Source organism: Mesoplodon bidens (assembly GCF_964165515.1).
Source record: "Mesoplodon bidens genome assembly, chromosome: 15".
Taxonomy (NCBI): Eukaryota; Metazoa; Chordata; class Mammalia; order Artiodactyla; family Ziphiidae; genus Mesoplodon; species Mesoplodon bidens.
In genome coordinates this window covers 889,655-916,213 of record NC_138171.1, presented here as the reverse complement: position 1 = coordinate 916,213, position 26,559 = coordinate 889,655, and the positions used below count along the sequence as shown (strand labels likewise).

General features: G+C 59.3%; 3 protein-coding genes across 10 annotated transcripts in view; 2 read left to right on the top strand and 1 right to left on the bottom strand.

Annotated features, from left to right (window-relative positions):
• The first annotated feature begins 1 nt into the window (after position 1).
• LIME1 (Lck interacting transmembrane adaptor 1) lies at positions 2-2,836 on the top strand. The gene is made up of 5 exons (XM_081255585.1): positions 2-358; positions 1,328-1,446; positions 1,624-1,681; positions 1,741-2,262; positions 2,361-2,836. Exons 2-5 carry the CDS (start codon positions 1,349-1,351, stop codon positions 2,676-2,678), a joined length of 996 nt encoding a protein of 331 aa, XP_081111711.1. The 5' UTR covers positions 2-358; positions 1,328-1,348; the 3' UTR covers positions 2,679-2,836.
• Positions 2,837-3,542: 706 nt separating this feature from the next.
• SLC2A4RG (SLC2A4 regulator) lies at positions 3,543-7,153 on the top strand. 4 transcript variants are annotated; one of them, XM_081256522.1, is made up of 8 exons: positions 3,543-3,768; positions 4,059-4,183; positions 5,101-5,210; positions 5,705-5,883; positions 5,955-6,055; positions 6,140-6,386; positions 6,474-6,565; positions 6,656-7,153. In XM_081256522.1, exons 1-8 carry the CDS (start codon positions 3,658-3,660, stop codon positions 6,765-6,767), a joined length of 1,077 nt encoding a protein of 358 aa, XP_081112648.1. In that variant the 5' UTR covers positions 3,543-3,657; the 3' UTR covers positions 6,768-7,153. The 4 variants fall into 4 exon arrangements, with proteins under 4 accessions (XP_081112648.1, XP_081112649.1, XP_081112650.1 ...); XM_081256523.1 differs by lacking the exon at positions 5,955-6,055; XM_081256524.1 differs by having other exon boundaries at positions 3,621-3,768; positions 6,140-6,565.
• A 1,016-nt stretch (positions 7,154-8,169) lies between these two features.
• ZBTB46 (zinc finger and BTB domain containing 46) overlaps positions 8,170-26,559 on the bottom strand; it is a 57,165-nt gene continuing 38,775 nt past the window's right edge. For 3 of the 5 annotated variants that reach the window (XM_081256052.1, XM_081256048.1, XM_081256049.1), the window contains 2 exons: positions 13,281-13,456; positions 8,170-10,658 (listed from right to left, as the gene is read on the bottom strand). In XM_081256052.1, coding sequence (XP_081112178.1) covers positions 10,284-10,658; positions 13,281-13,456 — 551 coding nt within the window. In that variant the 3' untranslated portion in view covers positions 8,170-10,283. Of the gene's footprint in view, positions 10,659-11,728; positions 11,911-13,280; positions 13,457-25,349; positions 25,390-26,053; positions 26,178-26,559 lie in introns of those variants that run through there. The other 2 variants (XM_081256051.1, XM_081256050.1) reach the window with 2 other exon arrangements.

Here is a 26,559-nt window from a genome sequence, read left to right as displayed (position 1 = left end):
GCACCCTGCCCAGAGGCAGAGGGCCCAGGAGGACGGGCATCCTTGCTGCTCTCCCAGATGGTCACAGCCTAGGGTGCCCCCCACGTTGCCTGACACCCACAGACGGGTGAGCCCGGTGCTGCAGTGATGGAAGGGGACCATGGCTGTGCGGGGCCAAGAGGGAGCGCCATTATCGAGGCAGGAGGACCCGGTGGGGCGGGGGGTGTTGGCACCCTGGGTCCGTGCCTGCCTGTTTTGTTGCCCACACGCACCCACTGCATCGTGGGTGGAGACAACATGATTTAGGGCCTCCGATCAGCACCAGCTCGCAGCACACCCTTGCCAAGTCCCGTCTAGGCCCCAGGCAGGGCCACAGCAGGTGAGTGAGGCTGCCGTGGCGGCTGCGTGGGAAGACGCGGCGTGGTGCATGGGCAGGAAGTGAGGTGGGGAGCTGGGCCGAGGGCGACACAGGCCTTGTGGCTCGAGGTGCCAAGCTGCCCGCCACCCTAGGTGGTGGAGGAGGCGCCCCAGCCCCAGCCTTGGTGAGTGCCCGCTCTGTCCTCCAGCCTGGCTAAGGCTCCGGGCCCCTTGGTGCCTTCCTAGGGCAGCTGAGGGCAGGGGTCTGGGAAGACTGGGCCCTACCAGGTCAGGGCATTGGGACCTGGGCCCTCTGGTGAGGAAAGCCCACTCCCTGGGTCTGAGCAGACTGGCCCCCACCTTCGGAGACAGCTCCATGCTGCTGGCCCCTTACCTCCGGCACCTGTGCCAAGACTCCAGGAAGCAGGTGTCCGATGGCAGGGACAGTTGGAGGGGAGGGATGGAGAGCCAGGGGTGGGGTGGCCAGTGTCCAAAGCAGCCCTTCCTGCCTGCTGACCCCCAGCTTTCCAGCCTCTCAGGGGGCCAGTCTCTGTAGTGGACAGCTAAGGGGCATCACCTGGACAGGAGCCATGCCTGGGATGTGACCTGGGGGCCTCCCCGGCTCTCAGGTTTGGCCTCAGTGACCACAGTGGGGCCGTGGCCAGGTACCAGCTGCCCTGCCCCTCCTCAGCTGGCCGCGCTCGGCCATCACTGGAGTCATCCTTGCCAACTCAGGTCCTCTGGGGGCCAGGCAGAGCGTGCCTCACCCCTCACCAGCAGACCCTGGGCAGAGGCGGGAGGGTGGGCGCTGAGGCTGTGTCCCCTCGGCCTCCGTAGGAGGGAGAGGCTGCTGAGCCTTGGGGTTTTCTGTGCTGAGTCAGAGCATGGGGGTGGGGGTGGGGGGACCTTCCAGCAGCACAAGGCGCAGAAGTGGGGCTGTCAGGTTGGTGCCCAGTCCCTCAGCCCCCGGCACCCTGTCTTCTGCCCCCAGGCCCATCCACGGCTTCGCAGGATGAGGCCACAGGTACCCTCGGCCCCTCCTGCCCTCTGGGGCCTAGGGCGCCTCGCCCTGCTCCTCTGGCTGTGGATGTCGCGCACAGCGTGCCACAGGTGTGACCGTCCCTGGCCCGGGTGAGGCCTGGCTCAGCTCTACAGCCAGAGGGGGCGGGACTCAGGCAGGCCCAGCACCCGCTCTCTACACACACGTCCCTATGGGCCTTGGACTGGAGGCCGACGCCTCTGACCCGCACCTCTCCCTCCCCGCTCTGATGACCCTCTTGCACCCAGGAAGCGGGCACAGAGGCAGCTGTCTGGGCCGCAGGGCAGTGTAATGCCAGCAGAAGCGGTGAGTGCCAGGGTGTCCCTGGGGCCAGCAGGGGACCGGCCAGCCTTCCTCGCCCCCAGTCACTGCTGAGGCGACCCCACCACTGCTCCCTCGGTAAGTCGGACACCAGACTGCATGAGCTGCACCGCAGCTGGCCCTGCAGCAGAGGTGAGCTGGTGGAAGGGCTGGGGCCTGGCGGTGGGCAGGCGTCCCCGGACCCCCAAGTAATCTCTGCCCTGCCCCCACCCTCAGCCCCACGGCCTGCCAGCATGGATCTGCACCCGCAATGGCAGGAGGCATCCAGAGGCACGACGACCAGGCCCCCGGCAGCCTTCCCACACCAGGAGCTGCCCCTGGCCACGCCCTCCACCGACCCTGAGGCCACCTATTCCAACGTGGGGCTGGCTGCCATCCGCAGAGCCGGGCTGGCAGTCACCTCTGGGGTGTGGGCAGGGGCACAGCTGACCAGCAGCTGTGCCAGGCCTGGTCCCAAGGCCAGACCCGTGGTGGCTGAGTATGCCTGTGTCCAGAAGCTCAAGGGAACAGATCGGGGCCCCCAAGGCCTGGAGCAGGGGAAAGTTGAGGCGACCCCAGCTGCTCAGGTGAAGTGAAGGGTGCGAGGTAGGGTGGGTGGGACTGGGCAGATCCTTGGCCGAGTGGATGGTGCTGACCCCTCCCTGGACTGGCTTCCTCTCTCCAGGTGGACATCCTGTATTCCAGGGTCAGCAAGCCTAAAAGGAGGGACCCAGGACCTTCCACAGACCAGCCAGACCCCAAGGGTGGGGAAGCGAGTTTGGCTCTGGGGAGTGACCTGGCCTACGAGGTCCTCCCTCTCAGGGGCCTGGGCACGGACAAGAGCCTCCTGGAAAACGTGTATGAGAGCATCCAGGAGATGGGGGTCCCTGGGCACCTGGAACCCCCCAGCTCCAACTCCTACCAGGAGAGGCATGTGCAGGGCATGGAGACCCCCTGCTTCCTGTCTAAGCCTGGGAAGGGGTCTTCATCCCCTCTGCCGTGAACACCCAAGTACAGATGATCCTTCCTCCAGAGTGGGGTGCGACCCCTCACTTCCCACAGAGTCCCCTCCCCCACACGCGGCTAACAGCACGGATTCCGGATAGCAGTGTTGTCAGCCTTTGGGATCCCTGGGGTCCTGGCTGCCATGTTCTCTCCAGGGCAGGGTCTCAATAAAGCCCCAGCTCAGGGAGCATGAACACTGCTATACCTCAGCCTGCTCTTCTTGAAAGCCTGGGAGGCTTGGCGAGGTGGGGTCTGGAAGGAGTGAAAACCTCTCCTTGGGAATGGGCTTCCTCCCGCTGGGGGTGCTGAGTACCTGCGCCCTGTCACCTGGGGCCGCCGGCTGGTCGGGCTCAGAAGACCGAGTGGGGAGGGAGGCAAGCCCTGGCGGGCGGTCCTCAGGCCGAGGGGCTCCTCCGAGCGGTGAGCCGGCCCACAGGGTGGCTACCCCAGGGTGGGACCTTAACCCTGAACGACAGGGAAGGCTCCGCCACCCAGCCCCTGGAGTTACATAAGGGGCGCGGGAGGTGGGCAGTCGTGCGTTAAAGAATAACCTGCTCCCGGGAAGCCCGCCAAGGAGACGCGGCCTCCTCCCGGGTCCGGCAGCTCGCGCAGGGGCATCCCTCGAGGAAGCCGGCCCGCCCCGGCGATGGGGGCGCCGTGGCAGGGGCCGGCGGGCGGGCGGGCGGGCGGCAGAAGCCGGGCCCCCTCCCGGAGCGGCGCGGGAGCGGCCAGCGCGGGAGCAGCCGGCCAGGGGCGGGGTGTGGCCTCGGGGCGGTCCAATGGGCGCGGGGCGGGCGGGGCCTCGGGCCGCGAGGAGGGGGCGGGGCCGGCCGGCAGCCTCCGGGCGGCGCGGCGCGGGCGGCGGCCGATCCAGGGCGGGGGTCGGTGGCCCGGCCAGCCCGGCCCAGCCCGGCCCGGCCCGGGGCTGCGTCCGGAGCGTCCGCCCTCGCCGCTGCAGCCTCGGTACCCGGCCGGCCATGGAGGCCGAGCGCCCCCCGGCGCCCGGCCCGGGCTGCGGGCGCCCCCCACTCCGCGCCGCCGGCCGGGACCCCGCGGCCGCGCCCGTGTCGGTGCCCGCGCCGCCGCAGGTACCGGGCTGGGGGCGCCGACAAAGTTCCCGCTGCGAAGATGGCGTCGGGCTGCACGAACTTTGGGCCCCGGGGCGGGGCGGGCGGGGGCGGCGCGTCGCCGCGCGTGTCCGTGGGTCCGGCGGGGCTGGGCCGGCGCCCGGAGTGCTTCCCGCCGCGGCGGCCGGGGGCGGGGCCGGGGGCGGGGTCGCACCGGCCGCAGCCGGTTTGGGGGCGGGCACCATCGGGTCGGGGTGGCGGTGGGGGTGGGGACTCGGCCGCTGCCCGCGCTGAGCCGGCCGCGTCCGCAGGGCCCTGCCGTGGAGTTCGCGCTGCCGCAGGAGCCGGAGCCGCGGGCCGCGGACCTCGGGGCCCCGGGGGCGGGGGCGGCGGGGCCACCGACGCCGTCGGCGCACATCCCGGTGCCAGGGCATAGGTGAGCCGGTGTTCGCGTGCCAGGCCGAGGGGGCGTGTGCACCCGTGCGCCCGTGTGTGCAGGGGTGGTGGATGGGGCGCAGGCTGGAGCCTTCCAGACCCCACCCCTGCGAGGGGGGCCTCGGTGGAGGGCAGGTCAGCATCCTGAACTGGGTTTCTGTCCTTGCCTTTCGGCTCTCCAGCCCTGGAGAAGTTAAGCAGAAATGACCGATGTATCAGTATGCCTTGTTCCTCCCCAAACCCTGAGGGCCAGAGCGCAGAACTGGGAGGGGGCGCCTGTCAGCCTCTGTGCCCAAGAGGCTGTGAGGCCCGCGTGAAATCGACTGTCCAGGCATCCCGGGGCCCCCGATGGCTGTCTCCCCAGCCCTGTCTGCAGAGAGAGAAACCCTCCCAGGTGCCTGACACCCCGGGCTGGCTGCGGAGGCGGGGGCGGGCTCTGGCCTTGCCCGCTGGGGCCCAGGGACCCGCTTGTGCTTCGAGCCCAGTCTCCCCTGGCTGCTGCTGACTGCTGGCTGCTCCCGCCCTCCCAGGTCTGGCGCTAGGCCCGCAGCTGCTGTTGCACAACCCTGGTTAATGTGTGATTGGGGGGAGGGCTGGCCTGGCCTGGCCCCACCGGCGGGGCCTCAGACCCCTGTCCAGCAGCAGGGTCTGAAGGAGCCACGGTGGAACAAAGCCCAGGCTGCAGAGAAGTCGGGCTTTGGAAAGACCCCGGCCCAGGCCTGTTCCCGGTGGTTCCTGGGGATTTGGAGCTCGGCAACCCGAGCTGGAGGTGGAGCTGGGCCTCCTGCCCGGCTCCTGGAGTGAGGGAGCTGGGTGCACACACGTGCCTAGGCCTGCACGTGTGCCGGGACGGGGACGGGCCTGGAGTACTTCTTGGGCCCTACCCACCCCCCCACCCCCCATCCCCATCTCCTCCAGAGCCCCCCCAGGAAAAGCCCGGCTGGACGAGGTCATGGCTGCCGCAGCCCTCACAAGCCTGTCCACCAGCCCCCTCCTGCTGGGGGCCCCGGCTGTAGCCTTCAGCACAGGTGAGACTTAGAGGCCTGGCTTGGGGTGGGGCGTGGCGGCAGGGCGCAGGACCACTGTCCCTCCAGGACCCTACAAGCTGCCCAGCCCCTGTGGGGCAAGCAGAGCCGCTCACCTGGAATACCGTCTTCTAAGTGCATCTCCTGAGGCCTAAAGCGACATCAGGACCCCCATGGCCCCTCCCCGCGGCCAAAGCTGCAGTGCCCCAGGCCTGCAGGCCTCCATGACCTGTCCATCTCCACCTGGCTGGCCAGGCAGCTCCCCACCCCGTACTCTTCTGGTCTTCCTTCTCTGTGCTGGAGAGGCTCGTCCCCGGGCTGCCGTGGTCAGCTCCTCCCGGCCACTACCCCCTCCAAGAGGTTCTTTGCCCTCCAGGCTCACCTGTGGACAGGTGAACAGGCGGAGGTTTTGCACTCAGGGACTCGTAGCCAGCAGCGTCTGCAGCACAGCCGTGGCCCCCAAAAGTCCTGATGCTGGCGCCGGTGTGTGTCCGCAGAGCCCAGCTTGGAGCCCTGGAGGGAGGCCCCGGTGCGGCCGCCGGGCAGCAGCGGCAGCAGCGGGGATGGGGGCTGGGGCCCGACCAGCGACCAGTCCTCTCCACCTACCCCTTCGCCCCCGCTGCCCCCTGAGGCAGCCCACTTCCTGTTCGGGGAGCCTGCCCTGAGGAAGAGGAAGGTGAGCCACGGTAGCCCTTGGAGCGGGGTGGACGTGGGGGGCGCCGAGGCTGACCGCCCCCTGTCGCCCAGAGCTCGCTGCAGGGGCTGTTCCAGTGTCTGTGGAAGCGCTGCGGGAAGGTGCTGAGCTCGGCGTCAGGGATGCAGAGACACATCCGTCTGGTGCACCTGGGGTGCGGCGGGGCCGGGGGTGGGGGAGGGGCGGGGGGCGCCAGGCAGGCCTCTGCGTCAGCTCGCACCCCACCCACGCCCCCCAGCAGGCGGCAGGCAGAGCCAGAGCAGAGCGACGGCGAGGAGGACTTCTACTACACGGAGCTGGACGTCGGCGTGGACTCGCTGACCGACGGGCTGTCTGGCCTGACCCCGGGGTCCCCCACGGCCTCCGTGCCGCCCGCCTTCCCCCGCCTGGAGCCGCTGGAGCCCCCGGCCCTGCCCATCCTGCTGCGCCCGCCCGCCCTGCCCCCGCCCCCGCCCCCGGTGCTGAGCTCCCTGCCCGCCCCCCAGGTGTGCCCCAGTGACCCCGCTTGCCAGGTGGGTGAGGCCTCGGGTGGCTCTGGAGGGGCGCGAGGCCACAGCAGCGTCTCCTCTCAGGGCTGCCTGGCACCCGTCCACCCGGAGCCACAGCCCATCCCGGTCAGGGCCTGCGCGCCAGCCCTGCCGGCCAAGCCCGGTGCCAACCAGAGGTGCGTGTGTGTGTAAAGGGGCCGGGGAAGGCACCGGGCAGGGAGGCTCCCGGCCCGACAGCACCCCATGCCCCCCATGTGTCCCCCCAGGAAGCCCCGAGGTGACGCCAAGAAGTGCCGGAAAGTGTATGGCATGGACCACCGGGACCTGTGGTGCACGGCCTGCCGCTGGAAGAAGGCCTGCCAACGCTTCCTGGACTGAGCCCCGCCCGCCGGGGCCTCTCCTAGCTGCAGGGTCTTCTTTTTAACCGGTGGGGGGCGGTCCCCACCACTCAAAGTGCCTCTGAAGAAACCAGCCTCTTGGCCTTTTGCACTAAAGCCAAACCTCACAGCTGCCCCCTTGGCCTGGGGTCCCGAGGGGTGGCCGCCCCCCACCTGTCGGCCCTGGACTTGTCAGGGGTGTGACGGGCCCCGCTTTGGGGCCACACGGGGCCGTCCTCGATGCACTTTGAGGGGTGTCGGGGAGGGGGCGCCCCTGCCCGCACTTAACCTGACTGTTTGAGGGCCCGGGTGGACATTTGTACGGTGTTTGCCAAGCTCAGGTGTCTCACGTCTGGGCTGAACCAGGCGAGGAGTAACATTAAAGATTCGGGATTTTTCCAAAAGCTGTGTCTGCCTCCTGGGGGGAGGGACACAGAGCCGGGACCCCGCCATGGGCAGGGATGGCGGTGGGCAGACAGGAGGCCAGCAACCAGGCCACAAAGGGCTGGGGGTGGGGGTTACTCTCTGGCCCCCTCTACCCAGGGTGAGGCCAGAGGAGGGGACGCTGTCTGAAACACACACAAGGCATCTGCTCAAGCAGCAATTTCCCAGTTTATTGAAAGTGATCGCTTTGCAAGAAAGTCTAACTAATCCCGTCACAGAAAGGAGACCCACAGGCGGGCCTGGAGTGCGCCCGGCAGACAAGAAATCTCAAGACCACTAGGGAGGAGGTGCTGTTGGCCGTCGACGGCTCCGGGGAAGCAGGCGACAGCCGTGATGTCCCACTGACCAATTACAAAAGACTCCCCCAGATATGAAACACATCTCCAATACAAACACAGGTTTATAATAATTCATATAAAGTCGATATAATATAGATTATTCCCAGAAAAAATCAACAATCTTCAAACACTGCCCTTTTTCTGTCTGTTTTGTTTGTGTTGACAGGTTGAAAGCATGTTGAAAAAATAAATATTTAAGAAAAGCACACACACACAGCGCCCTCACTACAAGTAGTTCTAAAAAGGGCCACATACAAAACACAATATAGGATCTAAAAAATAAAAACACCATTAAGTATGGCTTTCTTAAGAGTTGCACATGTCACAGAATGAGCGAAAATAAGATTATCTTTCATATAATATTGCAAAAAGTTCCAGTTTTTGCATTTTTTGAGTTCTCTTTTTTAAAAAGGAAGATGTGCAAAGTTGGAAGCAGTAGCTGTGTCCTTTCAGTTGAGGTCCCTATCCAGTCCTGGCAGTGTTGTGACTGTTCCCAAACCCAGAGTTCAAGCATACAACCCGGTCAGGATCCAGAGCTTGATACAAAATCTTGGTTCCCCCGCCCCTCCCCCACCCCCAAAGACCTTGCCGCCCGATGGACCGCGTCCCACATCGGCGTTGCAGACACCAAACACAGACGCACACAGACGGAAAGGTACAAAATGTGAGATGTGATTTACACGCTTTTCCGCTTCATAAAAAAATATTTATTAGTTTAAACATTGATTTGAAAAAAAAAAAATCACGTTAAAAAAGAAACCTTCGTTACACGTCTTTCCCTCCCGCCTCTGGAGGCGGTGTGTTCGCCTGCATCTCTGAAATCCAGCTCTCCAGTTAACCGCACACGAGAATAGTGAACACACGGGGTTCGGGGGCGGGAGGTGGGACCCTCGGCTTTCCAGGGTATTGTTTTGAGGAAGAAAATGCCCTTGTGGCACTGAGGGCCCCGTTAAAAGTCAGCCAGGACGGTCCAGAGCGGGAGCGAACAGGTCCTGAGTGCGGCGCAAAGGTGGCCCGGGGCGCGGGCGGCGGGCTGAGAGGTGGCCCCGTACAAAACCCAGAGACGCTTGGTAGCAAAGGTCTGGTTTCCAAATGCATTTGATAAGAAAGTAAGTCTGTTTATAAAAGGGGTTAGAAAGTGGGGGAAAGGTACACAGTGGGGAGCCCCACCGAGGGGCTCAGCTGGGCCCCCACTGTGAAAGGCAGACAGGGGCACCGGCCCCAGAGGCACCCCAACCTGCCCCGGGCTCCTGCCCCCCGGCCCGGCCCGGCCCTTCCCTAAGGATGCCAGCGTTGAGGAGTTCGCAGCGTCCCCAGCTGAGGATGGGAGGGCAGCCCTCTTCTGACTGAGAGAAAGGTGGCTATGTTTAAAACAAAGCAAAACAAAAAATGAAGCTGCGACTCCTCCCCGGGGCAGGGCTTCAAGGACAGCACCCGTCCGTGTCCACGCAGCCAGCCACTTACTAAGGAGGGTTCTGTGGGATTTGCCTTTCTCCACCTAGAAAGAGTAGATGGGACCTGGGAGAAATGCAGTAAAGCCATTCGGCTCGCAGGCTGTGGGGAGAGAGAAAATCAAGCCAGTGTCTCCTTCGGCTCTAGCTCAGCACCCAAGGGGCCCTGGCACAGTGTCCCGCAGGGGCTCCCAAGCGAGGCGGGTGGAGGGGATGGAATGTATGTGTCACGAGCCTGAAAGGGAGACAGGCCGGGGTTGGGCCCACAGTGTCCTCACAGCACACGGTGGGGCCCCGGCTTCTCAGAAAAAAGAGAGAGAAGGGGTCGTAAGCGTGTTTAAAAGACGGCGAGGGGGCTTGGGAAGGAACCAAAGGAAAGACACGTCTGCGAGTGTCGTCGAGCGGGAAAGATAACACCGAACAGAACCATGTTACGTGCCAGCCTCAGTTTCCTTAGCTACTCACGGAACCGGGGCCCCGAGCACCTGGGGAGGGGGCGGCCCCCGCAGGCGGCGTGAGCAGCACTGGCGTTGGGGACACCATCCGGTGTTAGCAGCAACGAAGGTGAGCCGCCCGGAACGGTCAGCAGGAGTGGCCTGGGCGCGGCAGGACGGGTGGGGCGGAGGGGCAAGCCAGCCCAGAGAAGTGCACACAAAGGAAGAGGAGGCCCCTACGGTGGGAGCACCTGGGACCCCCGCCCAGCTGCCTCAGTGGGGGGATAGCACCTGGGCACCCTGGGCCGAGGTCGGCAGCTGCTATGTGTTGAGCACCAAAGCCCCGAGGCGGGAGGGCCGTGGGGCTTTCTGGACGCCAGACCTGGATCTCGCAGGCTGCCACCGGACGGCACAGCCCTCGAGGGCGGGGGGCAGCGGCAGCCGCCAGCAGTGACCCCACTGCTGAGAAGGGGGAGTGGAAGCGGGGAGGACTCGGCCCTGGACGGGGCCCAGGGTCAGGAGAACTCTCCTAACAGCTCCCGGACCCAGGCCTCGGGGCCACACTTGGGACCCCAGCCAGTGCTGGTCCTTTCTGGGCCACAGGCCACGGTGCGTCTGACGCCAGACCGGTGCGTCCTGGGCTCCCGATGCCCGCCCCGCGCCCCTGCTGGGGGAGGTGACAAGGGCTCTCCCTGGGCTCAGACCCGCCCCGCGCACGTCCCCAGCCCCACTCGCTGGGGCAGCACCCGCCTCTGAGCCCCAGGTGTCCTTGAGGGGTGGGGGAGAGCAGGTGAAGGGGGTCTGGGGCACACACAGGCGGGGGCGGCCGCGGCCCAGTGCCCGGCCCAGCCTAGGAGATCCAGGTGAAGTCCTTGTCGGTGCCCCGGGCAGGGCTGCGAGGCCCCCGCGGCGAGTCCTCGTCCTCCTTGTCGTCCCCCAGTAGTGCGTCCTCGGGGGCCAGGCCCACGTCGTCCTCGTCCTCGCCCAGCTCCTCCTCGCCCTCACCGCGTGGGTCCTCGGGGTCCTCCAGGTATGGCCCGTCGCCTGCGAACAGCTCAGGGGAGCCCTCGGCGCCACCGCCATCCAGGGGCCCGGCCCCGCCACCACCCGCGCAGTCGGCACACACGCCGTGGCGCCGCGAGCCGTGCTTGATGCCCACGCTGGCGGCCGACATGAACACGCGGCTACACAGCTTGCACACATACTTCTTGTCCTTGCTGTGCACCTGCGGGGGAACGGTGGTCAGTTCGGGGGGACGACGGTCAGTGCGGGGGGACGGCGGTCAGTGCGGGGGATGGAGGTCAGTGCGGGGGGACGGTGGTCAGTGCAGGGGGATGACGGTCAGTGCGGGGGATGGCGGTCAGTGCGGGGGGACGGTGGTCAGTGGGGGGACGATGGTCAGTGTGGGGGGACGGTGGTCAGTGGGGGGGGCGATGGTCAGTGCGGGGGGACGGCGGTCAGTGCGGGGGATGGCGGTCAGTGCGGGGGGATGACGGTCAGTGCGGGGGGACGGTGGTCAGTGTGGGGGGATGGCGGTCAGTGCGGGGGATGACGGTCAGTGCGGGGGGACTGTGGTCAGTGGGGGGGAAGGTGGTCAGTGCGGGGTATGGCGGTCAGTGCGGGGGGACGATGATCAGTGCGGGGGGACGGCGGTCAGTGCGGGGGGACGACGGTCAGTGCGGGGGGACGGCGGTCAGTGCGGGGGATGGCGGTCAGTGCAGGGGGACGTACAGTCAGTGAGTGGAGGGGGAGGACTGGGTGGCCCAGAAGCTGAGGTCTGGGTGGGTGGGGGGCAGTCTGCTAGGCTGCTCAGACCCCTAGCCTTGGCCGGGAGCCACTGCACAAAGCCGGAACACACAGAATTGCAGGTGCCACCAAAACTCGTCCCCATCCAGAGGGCTGCTGGGCACTAGGCCGGCCGTGTCCCACCCCTACCCCGGGGGCTTGCCCGGGGCTCAGATCTGCACTGGGGGTCATGCTGCCCCCACACCTCCCAGCAAAGAAGGCGGAGCACTCGCCTCCGCCCCGCCCCCGCTTTTGCCCCAGGAGGGCATGGCCAGGGCTCTGGTGGCTCCCGGCTTGGGCCTGGGGTCTTGGGGGCACGGGTGATGGGAGCCCAGGACAGCGGTGACCGAGAGGGACTCGAGGCACCTGCCTTCTGGGAAGCCGTCAGGACAGCCAGGAGCTGGGCTGAGTGCCCAGCCCGCGGGGCGGCAGGGTCGGGCATCCCAGGGGAACCGTGATTGCTGCTTGAATGCCGCCTCCTGCCTTTCTGAATTCTCCAACTGACGGGCCTGGCCGAGCGCCCTTGGCTTCCCAGCTCAGCAGTCCCGCAGACCACCGTGAACGTCTGCCTCATCACAGCCTTCCCTGAAACCCGACCACGAGGACCTACGACTGCTGCCAAGCAGCCCAGGCAGGCGAGAGGCCGGACGCCCTGGTCGGACGTCAGGAGGAGCTGGGCCGCCTCACAGGTTCTGATTCCAGAAATGAAGCCTCAAATCACTTGGTTCCTGGGACCCTTCCTGGGTCTTTTTCATTTGTTACATTTTAAACCTAGGGCTTCCGGGACCCTCTGCAAAGAACAAAGACCCCAGTCTGGTCACAGCAGGGCTGGGCGGTGGGGACAGTTCCCGGGGAGCCACGGAGCCTGTCCTCCGGGACCAGATGGCCGGACACTCATCCCAATGAACGCATGGGTGGGCGGGGAAGGATGTGGGCGCCGTGGAGGCAGCTGCTGAGACTGCCCACCCCGCCCCTGCCCCCGGCTAAGCCTCCTGGGGCGGGCGGGGCGGGAACAAGCTGCCCCTCTGCCGTCAGGGGAGGTGCAACTGCCTCCCAGCCCTGCAAACCTGTCCCTCCGGGGGACACAGGCATCCCGCAGTCCGCCAGCCTGGGCCCTGGCTCCGAGGGCTGCCTCCCCCTCCAGCTTTTCCACCTGGCCTCAGGGAGCCTCCCCGGGGAGCCCAGCCCCAAATGAGGCGCAGGCCGTGGGCTCTCCCTCGCTCCCTCGCGTGGCTCACCCCGTTGGGGCCACCCCTGAGGTCTCGCCTCGGCCCCCCTCGCTGCGGGGATGTGGCCCCTCCACCCCTCCTGCTGGTCAGAGGATCAGGGTGCTGCAGGGGTCCGACCCAGCCCGTGCGGCCCTGAGGCCCCCCCACTCATGACATCACCCCAGCGACCTCTCCCCACCCGTGCCCCAGCCGCCTGGCCTTCCTCGTTTCTCACGCACCCAAGGGTTCCTCACTTTGTGTTTTGGTGAATCTGCCTCCCTGTTTCAAGGGTGACCTTTTCTACCACTTCCTGGCCAAGCAAATTCATCTGCGCAGCACCTGTTCCTGAGCTGCGAGCCAGGCCGTCGGAACCTTCCAGGGGCTGTGGGGGAGAGGGGCCAGGATCCCACGGCAACTGCAGGATGGGGCACGGAGGAAGTGGCCACGTGGCAGGAGCCGGGGGGCAGGGGCAGGGTCCTGGCAGGGGAGGGAGCACCTGCAGAGGCCGGGCTGGGGCAGCGGGGGCCCCGAAGGGGGAGCTGAGGAGTGGGGCTGCGGGGCGGTGTGCTCACCTGCCTTCTGCCCCTGGGGCCGGGGGCAGAGCTGCTCAGGAGGGATGTGGGGTTGGGGTGCCTCCCCGCTGTCCTGGTCTTTCCCCCCACAGGGCGGACCCCACTTCAGGGCCTCCCGTGGCTTCCTGGACAGCCCACGTCCCCATCCTGCCCGGACACCGCAGCCTCGTGCAGAGCGTGCCCTGGACCGACCCTGTGCTGACCCCACGCTGACCCCACGCTGACCCACGCCGACCCCCCTCTGCCCACACGCCACCCCCACGTGGCCCTGCGCCCGCTCACCAGCGTGTGCCGCTTCATGTGCTCGCGCCGCGTGAACTTCTTCCCGCAGATCTCGCAGGGGTAGGGCCGCTCGCCCGTGTGGGAGCGCATGTGCCTCTTGAGGATGCACTGGTGCATGGCCGAGAAGCTGCAGTAGGGGCAGCGGAACTTCTTCCTGATGACCGTGAACTCGTTCACTGCAAGACAGGTGGCGGCCGGTCAGCCTGCGGACCCCGCACAGTCCTCCCACCGCCCGCGCGCGGGTGTCCCCGTGGGGCTGGGGCTCCAGAGCCTCCAGTCAGGCCTGACCCAGAGCAGAGAGGGCTGCTCCCTCGTTCTAAGAAAGCGCGCTTCTCAGATCAGCCAGTACCTCCCGTGTCAGCCCCTAAAACACACGAGCGCACGCGCGGAATCAACAGAAACAGGAGCGCGGACCCGTCTCCGCCGCGTCCACGTGTCCACACGGCCGCAGCCGGGGCAGGGGTGCCACCTGGTGGACACGGCCCAGCGAGGGGCCACCAGCCCCCGCTGCGCAGCAAGCATCCGGCCTCACTGTCAATCCCCATGTTTCAGAGAGTGATACCATGGGCCCCCGGGCCGGGGCCACATTCCAGGGGGCTCAGGGGGGAGGTCAGGGGTTGGGGTCCGTGGGGTCAGTCCCGCGAGGCCCCCGGGCACTGGGCAGCTCACCCCGAGTGACGCCCTTTGTGCTGAGCACCCGCGGACACCGCAGTGACCCCCTTCTCGAGCCACGGGGCATCCGTCCAGGACTCAGACCTAAGGCCTCCTGGGTTGGTCATCCCAAGCTCACCAGGGTTGCTGGGAGCCCCCAAGTGCTCGATGGCACCTCGTCCTGGGTAGGGAGCCCGGGGCAGATGTCTGCTCTCCGGCCTCTGGAGGCAGGCCCCAGCCCACACACCACCCACAGTGCTCACCAGCCACACCCCAGCACCTACACCCAGGGGACAGACCAAGGGTCCCGACGGTCAGGCCAAAGGCAGGCAGGTGGGAGGAATGTACACCAGCAGCAGCGGGACCCCTGGTCAGACCCCACCAAATGTCCGTGCCTGGCAGGCCCTGGCCACGGTCACAGCTGCCCCCAGAAGTGCCAGAGGGAAGCAGACAAGAAAACAGAGGCTGCAACGTGACACAGCCCAGCGTGGGGAGAAGCCGGGGAAGCTAAGGTGACCAAAGCTGACCCCTCTCGCTCGACGGAGCCGGCCAGGCCACTGGACAAACGACGGGACAGTTCCATCCTGCCCAGTTCCCCCAACCCCAGGCCACCCCGCACATCACACGGGGGCAGGGCCTTCGCCGCCGTCTCCGCAAAGCGTGAAGCGTGCCCCAGGCCTCCAATCCATTCCAGTGCTCAGACCCAGCCCCGGGCAGGTCGCCATGGAAATGGTGCCAACTGGAAGGTGCACTGCAGTGACACGGAGCCCAACGGCCCTGGACACGCCCAGGCCCCCTGAGCATCGAGAGGCTCGTGCTCGCTCTGCACCTCCATCCCTGAAACACGCCAGGCAACACTTAGGAACGTTTTATCTTGCTTCTTAAACAAGCCGTACATTTTCTCTGAGACATCTTAAAAGGTGCCTGAATAATCAAGCAACCAGATTTCTTTATTTTCCAGAACATGGGTCAGTGAGACCGTCTGCAGGGCCTGCCAGGAGCCTGGCCCTTCTCATGGACCCAAGAGCTCTCACTCTGGCATCTCCCGCACCTACGGATGTCAGGCACCAGGGACACACCGCCCAGGATGACCCCTGTCCACGCGCAGGCCAGACAGCTTCACCAGGGGAGGCCATCACGGCCGCAAAACGGCTGTGCGGACCCCATCACAGCTCATGACCGATGCCACCCCCGGGGCCCAGCCGCCTGCTTGCCTGACAGTGTCTGTGCACACAGAAGGGGCTCCATGTCCCCAGCAAGCCTGGGCAGTCACCAGGTGTCTCTGAGAATCCAAGCCCTGTCCTAAGAAGTAAGACATTTTCTCATGTGTAGGAGCTTTCGACGTGCGTGTGGCTGGGAGCTGGGGCAGACGAGAGGCGAGAGGCGTGGACAGTCGCCCGTATCCCTTCACACAAGGCTGCCACAGTTCACAGCATGATGGCTGTGACCACATTTTCATGCTACGATTTTTAACTGCAAGTTCTTAAATGTGCGAATACACCATGATTTGTTCAACAAACATGTAAAGTGTTTCCATTTTTTCACCCTTGTGAGCAGTGCTTCAGCAAAGTGCTTACAAAAGAACCTTTGCCCCTGGAGAGAAATCCTGAGAAGTGGGCCATGCTGGCCGTCGGGCCCCATGGGCCACGCACCCTCAGTCCTCCCGAGGGCCAAGGCCATGCTCCGGTATGCGGGACCCAGATGGCGGTCACCGCTGTTAGCAGAGCTGCTCCCTGCAAGGCTGTAGGCTGGGGTCCCAGCTGCAGGGGCGACCGAAGCATCCGGCAGCTCTTGGACCCGCGAGGAAGCAGCCCTTCCTGGGTGGCGGCTCCAGCCTCCCCACGGAGGGCCCACAGACAGGTGGGTCCGGGTGAGGGTCCAAGACAGGACAGAGGGAAGGGCACCTAGCCTGGCATGTCTGGATGGACCGCACCTGGCAGCCCCCACTCTACATCTCCCTTCCTGTCTGGCCACCAGGCCCGGCCCGACCCAACCCACCTGGTCGACGAGGCAGCCACACGGCCCCCCACGCCTGCCTCCCGCCAGTCACCCCAGCACAGACCCCGGCTGTCACGTCCGCACGGAACACAGCAAGTGCGCCACCCACTCCGGGATGGAAGAGGCAGGTGAGGAGACAAGCCTTTAGGCTATTTTATTTCAAATAACTGTTTTGAGTTATTTTCTGCTTTCTATTCTGCTTCTATAAACATAAAATTAAAATCTGACTTATTTACTCTAGGCTGCATTTAACAATTCAGACCTACATGTTAAAAAAACACTCATCTCTGTACATAAGTGCTGTGCTTTTTCCCCAGAAACACAATTCAGCTGCACGAACATGAGCGTGACCCCCACCCCACGCCTCCACTGGGCACACAGCTGCAGGCTTCTGAACCTACCCCGTGATGAGGAATTTGCTGTTTTCTCTTTCTTTCTTTCTTTTTTTTTTCTTTTTTTCTTTTTGGCCGCGTTGGGTCTTCGTTGCTGCACGCAGGCTTTCCTCTAGTTGTGGCGAGCGGGAGCTACTCTTCATTGTGGTACACAGTCTCGTTGCAGTGTCTTCTCTTGCTGCGGAGCATGGGCTCTAAGGCACCCAGGCTCAGTAGTTGTGGCACGCAGGCTCAGTAGTTGTGGCGCACGGGCTTAGTTGCTCCGTGGCATGTGGGATCTTCCCAGACCAGGGCTCGAACCCGTGTCCCCTGCATCGGCAGATGGATTCTTAACCACTGCACCACCAGGGTAGTCCCAAATTTTGGTGTTTTCTTAATGTATTAGTTTCCTGCTAATACAAATATCCACAAACTGCGCAGCTTAAAGCAACAGACACCAGTCCTCTCTGTCCTGGAGGCCAGACATCTGAGGTCAAGGTGTGGACAGGGCCGCACTCTCTTCAGAGGCTCCAGGGGAGGGTCCTTCCTGCCTCTTCCAGCTTCTGGGGGCTCCAGGAGTCCCTGGGCTTCTGGCTGCGTCTCTCCCGTCTCTGCCTCCGTCTTCTCGTAGCTTCTCCTCTGTGTCTGTGTCTCCTCTTCTGTCTCTTATAAGGACACCCATCACTGGATTTAGGACCAACTGGATATTCCAAGGTGATGTCATCTTAAGATCCTTAATTTAATTACGTCTGGAAAGACCCTTTTTCCAAATAGGGTCACATTCTCAGGTACCAGGAATTAGGATGTGCACGTGTCTTTTGGGTGGAGGGCACCATGCAACCCACTACTTTCATGAACAGTACTGAGGAAGTTTTCATTGACTGTTATGATTAAAATAACTTCACATTGGGCTTCCCTGGTGGCGCAGTGGTTCAGAGTCCGCCTGCCGATGCAGGGGACACGGGTTCGTGCCCCGGTCCGGGAGGATCCCACGTGGCATGGAGCGGCTGGGCCCGTGAGCCATGGCCGCTGAGCCTGCGCGTCCGGAGCCTGTGCTCCGCAACGGGAGAGGCCACAACAGTGAGAGGCCCGCGTGCCGCAAAAAATAAAAAAATAAAAAAATAATAATAATAACTTCAGTTGGGAAAGAAGCTAACACTTCCATAACTCGTGGTTTATAGTCTATATGTCTTAGAAAACCTTTCAACGTCATGTAGTTTGACTCTCTTAAACACACTAATAAAGCCTTAAAAATCCACGTAGAGAAAAAGTAATTGAAATAAATGAAAAAGCACAAGTAGCATCAAATTGAAACAGACACTCTCTACCAATCTGCCCTAAAAATGGGGCCCTTTTGTCTGGAACCAAGTGTCCAGGAGGAACGGCAAGCTTGAACATGAGGAAGCGACGTCAGACTTTGGCACCAGATTATCTCAAGTATGAGGTTCAGTAACACTGAGCTACAATTTTGCAGAAATGTACACACGAGAATATACCACTCAGCAAAGCAGCCTTAGAGGAAGCCACGCCTCTGCCCAGCCCTGCAGAGAATCAGACCTGTCGTAAACGTCACTGACCAGTGAACGTTCCAGAACGATTTCAAGATAACACACAGGACACCAAGGAACTGCCAGCAAGCCGAAGGCACTGGCAGTTTGCAGGTGAGTACAGAGGGGAGGTTTCTCCAGAAGGGCGCTCAAGTCTCTAATCCGTCACTGTCCTGGATTTGTACTCTTCCTCTGATTGTAATTCTCAAGACACTGCACTTCAAGTGCATTTCAGAAAGGGATTCTAACGTGGACCAAACTCTGTTTTTCCATTTATAAATTGATGTGGCTGCCACTTATTGTGCGTCAGAATATAGTGAAGCTATGATGTGTCCAAATTCCTTTCAGAAGGTTTTGAACCATATGTGAAGTGCACACACCTTAAGTGTACCTCTCGGTGAGCTTTTACCTGCCGACAGACCCGGGAACCACCACCCAAACAGGACACCGCACACCCAGGGGCCCGGGGCTGGTCAGTACCACCCACCCCAGGCGACGGCCGCTCGGCTCCCCATCACCAAACACTGGGCTACATACAACTCGGTCTGTGGGGACCTGACACCCAGGTGGGGCCTTGCTCACTGAACACGGAGCCAGCGTGGCCTCGCTCGTTGCCATGTTGTCATCCACGTGACCCCAGGACCCCGTGCCTGTTCGGCAGCGACGGGCAGTGGGCCAGGCTCTCACTTCTGCTGGACGCGCACCCGAGACGAACATCTGGGCCCCAGTGGAATCAGCATCTCTCAGCCACCAACGACACCTAGCCCCTGGCCATTCGCAGGCCCGCTTCTGTGATGCGCTTGTCACGTCTTCTGATCCTTCACTGCGGTGCTTTTCCTTTGACGTTTTATTCGGGGGGTACTTTTTGTTTGTTTTTTGAATTTTCTGGCTGCACCGCATGGCATAGGGGATCTTAGTTCCCCGACCAGGGATTGAACCCGGGCCCCCTGCATCGGAAGCTCGAAGTCTGAACCACTGGACCTTCAGGGAAGTCCCTGATGTTTCAGTTTTACGGATGCTTCTGAACCTGAGTCCTCTGTCAGACGTATTTATCGCAGACCTTGTCTCTAGTCTGTGACTGGCCTTTGCACTCTCATAATGGTGTCTTTTAGTGAAGAAATCAGTAATTTTAATAAATTTTTTTTTGGCCGTGCCGTGCGGCCTGCAGGATCTTAGTTCCCCGACCAGGGATTGAACCCAGGCCCCAGCAGTGAGAGCGCCGAGTCCTAACCACTGGACCGCCAGGGAAGTCCCATATGTTAATTTTTTTAAGAAAAATTTTATCAAACTTTCATCACGAGTGCTTCTTAAGAATTGCCTAAGAAACTTCTGCCCGTCAGCATGATCACGAGCACCACCGTCCCTGCTAAACACCTTCAGGTTTGTGGTCATTCCCATCTTAATTCTGAGGCAGGAATCAAGATTCATTCTTTCATCAACGCTGGCATCCAGCTCACTCGGGAAAGACCACCCGCCCCAGCGTCCTTGACAGGGGCCCACATCACAGTCCAGTCAGACCCTCGCCCACGGCCTCCTTGCCCGGCCCCCTTGGCTGCTGTCAGGCTGGGCGTCTGCCCCTCCTCCTCCGGATCCCCCGCTGTCTGCGTTGACCCTGTTCCCAGTCTCTGCACCCTGTGGCGTCTGGCCCTGTGACCGCGGCAGGGCTGCCCTCCCGGGGCGGGGGGGTGGGGGGCATTCCAAGAGATGATAAATAACCGGCCTGTGAGCACAGCTTCCTGGCGACCAAGCCAGAGCCACCCTGTCCTGTACCAGCTCTCACGCTCTGAGTCACAATGCCAGCCTGATCACCCCACGACCAGACAACCAGGGGCAGCCCCGTGTGCCCAACGGGGCTTCCCTCTGCTCAGTTTTGATACACCGTGTTTTTTAGGGAATTTGCCCATTTCTTCCAACTTGTCAAAGGTGTTAGCACAAAATTGTTCACGATATTCTCTTATTATCATTCTAACGTCTATTGGATCTTAGCAATGATCTTTTTTATACTTTTTATTGACAATCAACTTCCCTCTCTTTTTACTGATCACTGTGACAGGAGTTTGTCTGTTTCATTCATCTTTCAGCGTACCGGCGTTTGGCTTTGGTCATTTTTCTATTGTCCGTCTGCTTTCTATTTCATTGATACTTGCTCTGTTTTGCTCCTCCAGCTTTCTTTGGGTTTAATTTGCTATTCTTTTTCCTCACTTCTTGACCCCCCAAATGACAACTTTCCTTCTTTTCTAGTAAGTGCAACTAGAGCTATAAATTTCCCTTAAATACCACTTTAGGTGTATCCTCCAAGTTTTGGTATGTTGTATTTTCATTATCATTCAGTTCAAAATATTTGATAATTTCCATTGTGACTTATCCTAGTATCTTTCTGTTGTTGATTTTTTTTTTTTTTTTTTGCGGTACATGGGCCTCTCACTGTTGTGGCCTCTCCCGTGGCGGAGCCCAGGCTCTGGACGCGCAGGCTCAGCGGCCATGGCTCACGGGCCCAGCCGCTCCGCAGCATCTGGGATTTTCCCGGACCGGGGCACGAACCCGCGTCCCCCGCATCCGCAGGCGGACTCTCAACCACTGCACCACCAGGGAAGCCCTGTTGTTGGGTTTTTAAATCTAATTTCACTGAGGTTAGAGAGAACACTCTGCATGATTTCATCCTTTGGGATTTGCTGAGACCTGCGTTACAGTGCCGCTTGGTCTATTTTGTAAATGTTTCCTGTGCTTTTGGAATGTTCTGCACTTGTTTGGTGCAACGTACGACTTGGTTAACCATGTTGTTATAGGCCAATACTTCTCTGAAAAAAGATGCAAAACTCCTAAACAAAATAGCAAGCTGAGTCCAACGATATAGGAGAAGAACAGCACCTTGTGACTTGGTGGGTTTATTCCAAGAATTCAAGGTTCATATTTGGAAACTGTGTTCATATCTTCTTCATCCTTCCTGATATTTTGTATGCTGATCTATCAATTACTGAGGAAATTTGTTAAACATCCTCAACTCTAATTGTGGACTTGTTTCTTTCTCCTTTCAGTACTGTCAACTTTCACTCCATGTATTTAAAAAGCAAGTCTATGCACTTCAGGATCTGTGTTTCCCACTGACTGAACTGACTCTCGTGTCACTGTGTAGTGGCCTTAGAGCAACACACCTCCCAGTTTACTTTGCTGCTGACATCAATAAGCCTCTTTAGGCTGGTGTTTCCTTGGTTTCTCTTTTTTATCTTTTTGCTTGAAACCTTTCTATGCTCTTACCTACAAAGCATGTTATCTACAAACAACAAATTTTCTTTAAAAAGCAAGCTGATAATCTTTTCTTTTTCCTGCAGTGTTCAGTCCATTGGTAATAACAGGATTACTAGTAGGGTTGGGTGACATCTACCATCTCCCTATGTGTGTTCTATTCTGTCCTTGTATGACTTTTGTTCCTTTAAACTTCCTTGCTTGCTTGCTTTCAAATTAATCAGGTATGATTCCATTTTCCTCTTCATGAGCCTTTGAGCTGTATGTGATTTTGGCCATTACTCATTGCAACTCTGTAGAGAAGGCAAGACTCGTCCAACGGCCAAGCTCGCCGCTGCCACCCCCCCACCCTCTGAGCTGTTTGTGTCATGCGCTATGCTCCTATTTGAGTCAAAAACCCCACAAGGAGCCATAAATATTGCCTTAAATGATTAAGATCTTTCTCTAGAAGGCTGTTTTTTAGTACTTCTTGTCAGCCGGCAGTGAATTCCCTCGGTTTTGTTTTCTCTGTGTGACATTGTCATCACGTAGCCTTGGTCTCGGGGGGATACTTTTGCTGGATATAGAATACTGGTCTCGGCATTTCTGCAGTGCCTCAGAGACTAGCACCATCGTTTCCATTGAAAAGTCAGATGTCAATCTCGATGTTGTTCCTCTTCATATCTTTTTTCCTCTGGCTGCTTCTAAGATTTTTTTTTAAACCTTTATATATTTTTTTTAATTTATTTTTTTATTTATTTTTGGCTGTGTTGGGTCTTTGTTGCTGTGCGCAGGCTTTCTCTAGTTGTGGCGAGCGGGGGCTACTTTTCGATGCGGTGCGCGGGCTTCTCATTGTAGTGGCTTCTCCTGTTGCAGAGCACGGGCTCTAGGCACACGGGCGTCAGTAGTTGTGGAGCATGGGCTTAGTTGCTCTGTGGCATGTGGGATCTTCCCAGACCAGGGCTCGAACCTGTGTTCCCTGCATTGGCAGGTGGATTCTTAACCACTGCGCCACCAGGGAAGCCCAAGATTTTTATTTTTGTCTTTGGTTTTCAGTAGTTTGACTACAACATGCCCAGTTTTGTTTTTTGGTTGTTGTTTTATGTTAGTGTTCATCCTGCTGTGGGTTTGCTGAGCTTCTTGAATCTGCGGATTGATGTCTTTCATCAGTTCTGGAACGTTCTTGGCTATTGTCTCTTCGGATACTGCTTCTGCTCCATTTTCTCTCCTCTCTCCTCTGGACCCCAATTACACATGTATTAGACATTTTCACTGTTCCTCTGTGTGTCTTTGCTTGTCCCCATGCTTTTCTTTCCTAAGCTTCAGCCTGGATCCTCTCCATCGCTCTGTCTTCCAGTCTCCACGTCCTGTCTCCGGTGGTACCCAGACTGCTGTAAACTACTTAATGGATCCCAGCCTCACACATTGTATTTTCAGTTCCAGCAGGTTCGCTGGGCTCTTTTTTACAGATTCTTCCTTCCCTCAAGGACTGCAGCCTTCAAGTCCCACCTGCACTGATTGCTCCCCAGGATGTGTGTGTGTGTGTGTGTGTGTGTGTGTGTCTTTGTGTATATGTGTATGTAGGTGTGTGTATGTGTGTATATGTGTGCGTGATTTTGGGGGGCCAGTTTTTCAGGTAGTTTTTGCCTGGAGGGTAAGCCCAATACAAGCTAGTCATGGTTGAAACTGGAATTTCAAATTTTATTTCAGAATTCTTTCTTTAAAATAAATTAGTGCCTTTTCTTAGCTCCTGAGTTATGTGCAACCACCAAACTGACAATGATCCAGACTGGATTCTTAAATATTTTAAATGCAGTACAGTAAGTTAGTATCCCCAAGAAAGTAGGAGTCCCCATTTCTACACACATACACACACGCATGCACACACACCCTACAACACGTGGTTAGTACCCGAGTTTGTGAGGCCACCCAGTCACATTTTATGAAAGTGGTAATAGGCCAGGAAGGCCACAGTAAACTTGTAGACATGGAGCAAGTTTTGTGGCAGTAAAGAGACCTAAATTACCAACCTTTTATTATTGCAATCCTTTCTATTCAAGAAAGATTAATATTACATATTGATAAAAGTTTTAAAACTCTTTGAAATCAATTCCTGAGCCAGGATATTTCAATGAGAAATTCAATAAAATGTAAGCAATGGAATACCTAAATGAACTTGCTTAAAATTTCATATGTTGGATGACAGTACTGTTTTAAGGGAAATAATATTAGAACTAAGAACAAACTCAGGGGCCATCTATCTTAAAATGTTTCCTATGTTCCCATCACTTTACCATCTATACATCTTTTTTAAAAGAAGAGATATTCTCTCTCTTTCTCTATCTTAAAAAGAAATTCAACTCATTTAAACTAAAAAATGCACCAAAACAGTTCATTCATTTCTCCCACCCCCACCCCCACCCCTGGAAATCACCAAACTGTTTGTTTGTTCTCTGTATCTATGAGCTTGTTTGTTTTTTTTGCTTGTCTGTTTTTGTTTTTAGATTCCATATGTAAGTGAAATCATACAGTATTTGTCTTTCTCTGTCTGACTTATTTCACTTAGTATGATAAGCTCTAGATCCATCCATGTTGCTGCAAATGTCATTATTTCATTCTTTTTTATGGCTGAGTAATATCCCACGTGTGTGTGTGTGTGTGTGTGTGTGTGTGTGTGTATACACACTGAATTTTCTTTATCCATTCATCCACTGATGGACACTCAGGTTGTTTCCATATCTTGGATATTGCAAATACTGCTTCAATGAACAAACCTATTTCTTTTAGGTACAACGGAAACTTTCTGAAATTTCTTCATTATTTAAAAAATTTAACAAAGCCTTTTTGCACTATACTGCGGGGCCTCTCCACAGGGCAGGCCTCCTTGCAGGCACAGGTCACGCTCCATCCACGCAGGGAAAAGTCCCACAAGCAAGAAAGTAACAGGGAAGCAGCCACAGGGTCGCATCCCCGGGGGCGCAGGTAACCCGGGGCCCAACATGGGTGGTGCACACGTGCATTCTACGACAGCATAACCCCATCTGGACACACAATCTCTGCTACCTAACAGCCAAAAATCCCACCATGACCAGCAAAAAAGGAATGGAAAGCTTCCTTTTCTCAGAAATGTTGTTTATATGCAAACACGCACTTAATAAACCCTCTCAGAAGGAGTGACACTACCAACAGGTCTTTGAACTCCCAGGGACACTGCTCCAGTGGGGTCACCTTGGCAACAAGCATCCTGGGCCTCTCTCAAAGCCCAACTTTTCTCCATCTTCAGAACTCATCTAATGGTTGTAAAGACTGGAGTGACTGGGGCAGGTGGGCAGCCTGAGCTGCATGTGGACCAGGCCCTGACCATGGCCACGGCCATGGGAGGTGGGAATGGGCCTGGCAACTCCAGGAATTCGGAACCTGGACTGGGCCGCCTGCTTCCTTCCTAAGCCCACCTGCTGCTTGGCCAAGGGTCCTGGAGTCCCTGCATCCTCAGCCAACCACAGATGTGGGCCCAACGTGTCCAGGGCAGCTAGACACCAGCAAGGACAACGTGATCTTTCTGAGAAGAAGCCAGTTTGGTGACCCTGTCTCCCTCACATGTGGCAGGCAGGGTACACCGAGGTTGTGGAGACTGCGCTTCATCCTCACATCTTTATGGAAAGTAACGGGGTCAGAGCCATTTGGTTCCAAGATCTGACACAATCCCCACTGCCTGGAGGCTGGAGGTACACCTGTCCTACCTGCCCGCCACTGGGCACTCAAAGGCTTTCACCAGGCCTGGTGAAGGATTGGGGAAGTGACCGTTTTAAAGGCTCCACACCGACGCCTGGTGCCAGCTCTGCCGTCGCCCGCTGGCCACCTGGACCCGACGCCAGGCTGCCCGCAGCACAGAGGCCCATGCAGACGTCCGCCCCCAAGTGCCAAGCGCCTGTTCCAGCCTGGCCGCCTCAAAACCATTGTCCGCAGCGGAGGCGTCCGTCTCCTTGGGGCTCCTTAGCTGACTTCAGGGTGGAGCCCTGGGCAAGTCCATCCAGGCCGTGAAAGTGCTCCTGGCCACACAATGAGCCAGAAGGAGACCCTGGTCATCCTGGCCGGGCCGGCGGACCCCATGGAAACCCCAGGCACCTGTTGGAGCCACCTCCGGAGGGGCCCGTCCCTCGGCCCAGGCCTCCCGGTCCGAGGGACGTCGACCTAGAAGGAGAGACAGATGAGTTACAGGCCGTCGGGACGCGGTGGAATCGGGAAGACTGGAGTGCAGACGCGCGTCACCCCCTACTCACCTTGTCCCCGTCCAGTCACCACACGGAAACCGCCACGCGTCTGGAAAGGAAGCTGCAGTTAATTCTTGATGAACGGACGCGCGAAAAATCCACGTCAACAGAACGCCTGCCCCTCCCCCCCAAACCATCCTGTTGTCAAACGCACCGGAATAGCATTTGATTTATTTCAAATTACAAAATATGTGATCAAGCTCTCCCTCCTTAAATATTTTTTCTTCAGGGAAACAATGGAGCCTAACAGACCTGTCTTTAAATAACCAGCTGTGACCTGAGGCACAGGAAGTGGATCTCAGACGCCTAGCGACAAACACGCAGCCACCGGCACCGGGGCAAAACCTGCTAGAGACGGGCTGGCACTGCTCAGTTTGAGGAACTGGGTTTTTAACTTGCTGCTGTATGAGTCTGTATATTAGGGGGGGAAATGCCTCCAAAAAATATTTTAATTTAAATATCAAAATGGATTTAACTTCATACAACATGTTGCAACTATTACTGCAAAGCTGACACCTGTGTCACCTTGAGTGACATGGGGCCGAGGGGATTGTGGAGCGGAGGGTGGACGGGAAAGCAGCTGTGACCACACAGGCTCACCCAGGACATGCTGAGCACGCGGGTTCTGGGGTGCCATGCCCACGAGGACATGCGCGGCGGACGGGCGTCTGGCCGGGGCTGCCCCGACGTGGCTGGCCGCCCTCCCGTCTTACCTGGGCTGGGGAGGTGGCTGGCTCCCTGGGCTCCGTCTGGCCGGTCCCCAGAGCGGGCATCCCGGGCTCTGAGTGCAGGAGGGTGGAGGGGCTGGAGGGAGGTGACTCGGGTTGGCGCCAGGCCCTGGGGACACAGGAAACGAGTCTCACCCACGTGAACGGACACCAGCCGGCGGGCTGTAGAGAGTTCAGGAAGCACCGTCCTTGGCCATCCTGCGGTGAGCCGTGCGCTGCCATGTGGCGAGGCCCGGATCTCGCTGGGCAAGGGTGTTTGGGGGCTTCTATCAGCTCGCCACTCCCAAGTGCCAGGGTGTCCACATGTGACTTGTCTGGGGCGGGGTCTCTCTCCCAGAAGCAACATGATTACAACGGGTGTCTGCACAGAAAGTCAGGACCCGTGGCGTGGACATGGCACACGCTCACCTGTGCTTGAGGAAGGATCTTCTGGAAAGTCCTTCATGGTGTGTCGACCTGACTATTTACCTAAAAGGGTGGTAAGACTTCCA

Coding starts and splice junctions, on each gene's coding strand:
- LIME1 (XM_081255585.1), top strand. CDS start 1,349: ATGAGGCCACAGGTACCCTCGGCCCCTCCTGCCCTCTGGGGCCTAGGG. Junction 1,447..1,623: donor TCGCGCACAGCGTGCCACAG/GTGTGACCGTCC, acceptor TCTTGCACCCAG/GAAGCGGGCACAGAGGCAGC. Junction 1,682..1,740: donor GTGTAATGCCAGCAGAAGCG/GTGAGTGCCAGG, acceptor CCTCGCCCCCAG/TCACTGCTGAGGCGACCCCA.
- SLC2A4RG (XM_081256524.1), top strand. CDS start 3,658: ATGGAGGCCGAGCGCCCCCCGGCGCCCGGCCCGGGCTGCGGGCGCCCC. Junction 3,769..4,058: donor CGGTGCCCGCGCCGCCGCAG/GTACCGGGCTGG, acceptor CCGCGTCCGCAG/GGCCCTGCCGTGGAGTTCGC. Junction 5,884..5,954: donor CTGCCCTGAGGAAGAGGAAG/GTGAGCCACGGT, acceptor CCTGTCGCCCAG/AGCTCGCTGCAGGGGCTGTT.